The following is a 2,538-nucleotide window of genomic DNA, read 5'->3' as shown; positions in this document are numbered from 1 at the left end:
AGTTCATCCATCTTACTTCCCGATGAAAGAATTTAATTAACTTTGCATTTTACCTGCAACGTCCTGCACGTTGGATTGAATCTCTGCATGTTTCTGACGCAGTAATTTCCCCTGATCCTAGTGAAAGTTGTCTTTTTGCATAAAACAACTTTTCTGATAGGAAATCTCGCTTCTTCTCAGCAAAGGGTATGATAGCATCCTTGACAGAAATCATCCAGAAGTGGAGGAACCCGTCCTTTCCACCTAAGGCAAGGAGCTGTAATATTTGCATAAGTATATTTTCTTGACACAACATGCACCGAGTACACATTAGCAGAATACAATCAATAAAGAAGAAAAGTACAGTCACCTGATTTAGCTCGCTCAAGGCAGTAAAATCATGGTGGGCCCTGATGCAATCTATATCCTTTTTATTATCACAAATCAAAGTTGGATTCTGCATACATATAATAGCAAACATTTTTACTACTAAAGCAATTCAAATTACTAGTTACTAGAAATCACACGTATAATCATTACCATAGAATAATTATAAGTAGCGAACAGATAGATGTGAAAATTAGTTAATATTTAACTCTAATATATATGGATTGATGTGGATAGAAGTGCAGCCAAACAAAGCCATATCTAGGGTTTTACAATAGAGTCCTCAACTACCACAGGTAATTTCTGCTCCAAATTTGGTCAATTTCTGCTCCAAATTTGGTCAGTAGCCATCTCATCCATACTGATGCGATCAGTATCAAATCAGTGTCTTCTTATGCGGAGGAACGGCAATTAGCAAGAGGATGGGGCTCTTGAGCGCAATTACTCCAATAGGCAATCTTGATATTCAGTTTGTTAAGAATTTAAGACTTGATTGAAGTTTCTCCCAAAATTTTGGTAGCTCTTCGTTGCTAGCTCTTTCAACCTCAACAAGCAACATTTCCTCGTGCAGCAGATGAACACTTGCTTGCGCGACGAATTTCCCATCAATTGTTTCCAATAGAATCCCTCCAAACCCTGCCTCTTCCTTCCTCCTCATCCTGAACAACCCTTCTTCACGCCCTAGCTCCTCAACTTTGTCCAAGATTGACCTGGCATTTATACTCAAACTCGATACAACAAATCGATCCCTATCTGGCAAAGTCCCGATCAAGCCGCTCAGGTCACACCCTGACGCGAATGTAAGGATATCAAATGCATTCATCTCCCTTGGCAGCTCTGATTCTGCTTCCCATTTCAGCACCTCTGGTGTAGGATGAGGAGAAGAGGCAACGACTGGGATGGACATGCCATCTCGCTGTAACCAAGGGTGGCTTAAGATTTCTCCAACCTTTATGCGTCTTTCAGGCTCCGGATCCAGCATCCTCCCAATGAGGGACCGGAGCTCCGAGGACAACCACTTGGGGCACTGGAACTTCCCCGAGCAAATCTTGCGGTACATGCCCATGAGGTTGCCGTCGTTGAACGGTAGGTAGCCGGCGGTGAGCGAGAACAGCACGACGCCGCATGACCACACGTCGGCCATGCCGGGGTCGTAGCGCTTCTTGAGGAGGATCTCTGGAGCGACATAGGCAGGGGACCCACAGGCCGTGGCCGTGAGCCCGTCTGCGCCGAGCTGACGGTCAGCGAAGGCGCAGAGCCCGAAGTCGGTGAGCTTGAGTCCGCCGCGCTCGTCCAGGAGCAGGTTCTCCGGCTTCACGTCCCGGTGGAACACGCCGCGCGCGTGCGCGTGCGCCAGCGCGGAGACGAGCTGCCCAAAAAGCTGGCGGGCAGCCGGCTCCTCGGATCGTCCCCTTTCCTCCAGCGCGGATTGGACGCTGCCGCCGCGTGCGAGGTCCAGCACGAGGTACACGGTGGAGCGGGATGCCAGAACGTCGAGGAGGCGCACGACGTGTGGGTGGCCCTGGACGCGGCGGAGCGCGGCGAGCTCCCGCTCCACTGACCGTCGCGCTGCCGCGGCGTCTTCGGGCGAGCACGGGTGGTGCGGCTTCCGGACAGCCTTGACGGCGACATAGACTCCCGAGCGGACGTCGCGCGCGCGGTAGACCTTAGACGAGGCGCCCCGGCCGAGGACGCGGCCGAGCTCGTACCTGCCCTGAAGGACCTTCACGTAGCTTCCTGACGCGCCGGTAGAGAATGCCGCCGATGAGTCGTCTGGTTCGGGTGGCATCTCCGGTGAAGCGGAGGCTGAACGCGCGCTTAGCTGGCTTTGGAAGAAATGGTAGTGGAGTTTGGGGCAACTCAACCTCCTCTTCCAATAAAAGCTGTGTGTCTACTTTGGATTCTTGGTTTGATAAGTAGCCGTGTTTATACAAGCGTGTCCTCGATGAATCTCTAAAAGAGTGTGGATCTTCTATATATGATGACATTCACATGGATGCTGTGTCGTTTTTAAGAATAGAGTAACTTGTGAGCGTGTGCCACTTTGGTCCATGAACTTGCAAACCCGAAAAAGTGACTCCTGAACTTGTCCGTCTGTGCCACTTTGGTCCATGAACTTGCAAACGCGAAAAAGTGCCCCCTAAACTTGTCGACTTGTGCCACATTGGTCCA

The 2,538-nt window shown here is 50.4% G+C and overlaps 1 protein-coding gene across 1 annotated transcript; it reads right to left on the bottom strand.

The window, feature by feature from the left end:
- LOC8061296 (CBL-interacting protein kinase 22) lies at nt 550-2,330 on the bottom strand. Its single transcript, XM_002439529.2, has one exon. The coding sequence runs from the start codon at nt 2,153-2,155 to the stop codon at nt 833-835; it is 1,323 nt and encodes a 440-aa protein (XP_002439574.1). The 5' UTR covers nt 2,156-2,330; the 3' UTR covers nt 550-832.

This window comes from Sorghum bicolor, chromosome 9, assembly GCF_000003195.3.
Source record: "Sorghum bicolor cultivar BTx623 chromosome 9, Sorghum_bicolor_NCBIv3, whole genome shotgun sequence".
In the NCBI taxonomy this organism is placed as follows: Eukaryota; Viridiplantae; Streptophyta; class Magnoliopsida; order Poales; family Poaceae; genus Sorghum; species Sorghum bicolor.
The sequence above is the reverse complement of the archived record's forward strand: the minus strand, read 5'-3'. Positions and strand labels throughout refer to the sequence as shown.

Excerpts from the sequence above, each read along its gene's own strand:
- LOC8061296 (XM_002439529.2), bottom strand. The coding sequence starts at position 2,155 with ATGCCACCCGAACCAGACGACTCATCGGCGGCATTCTCTACCGGCGCG.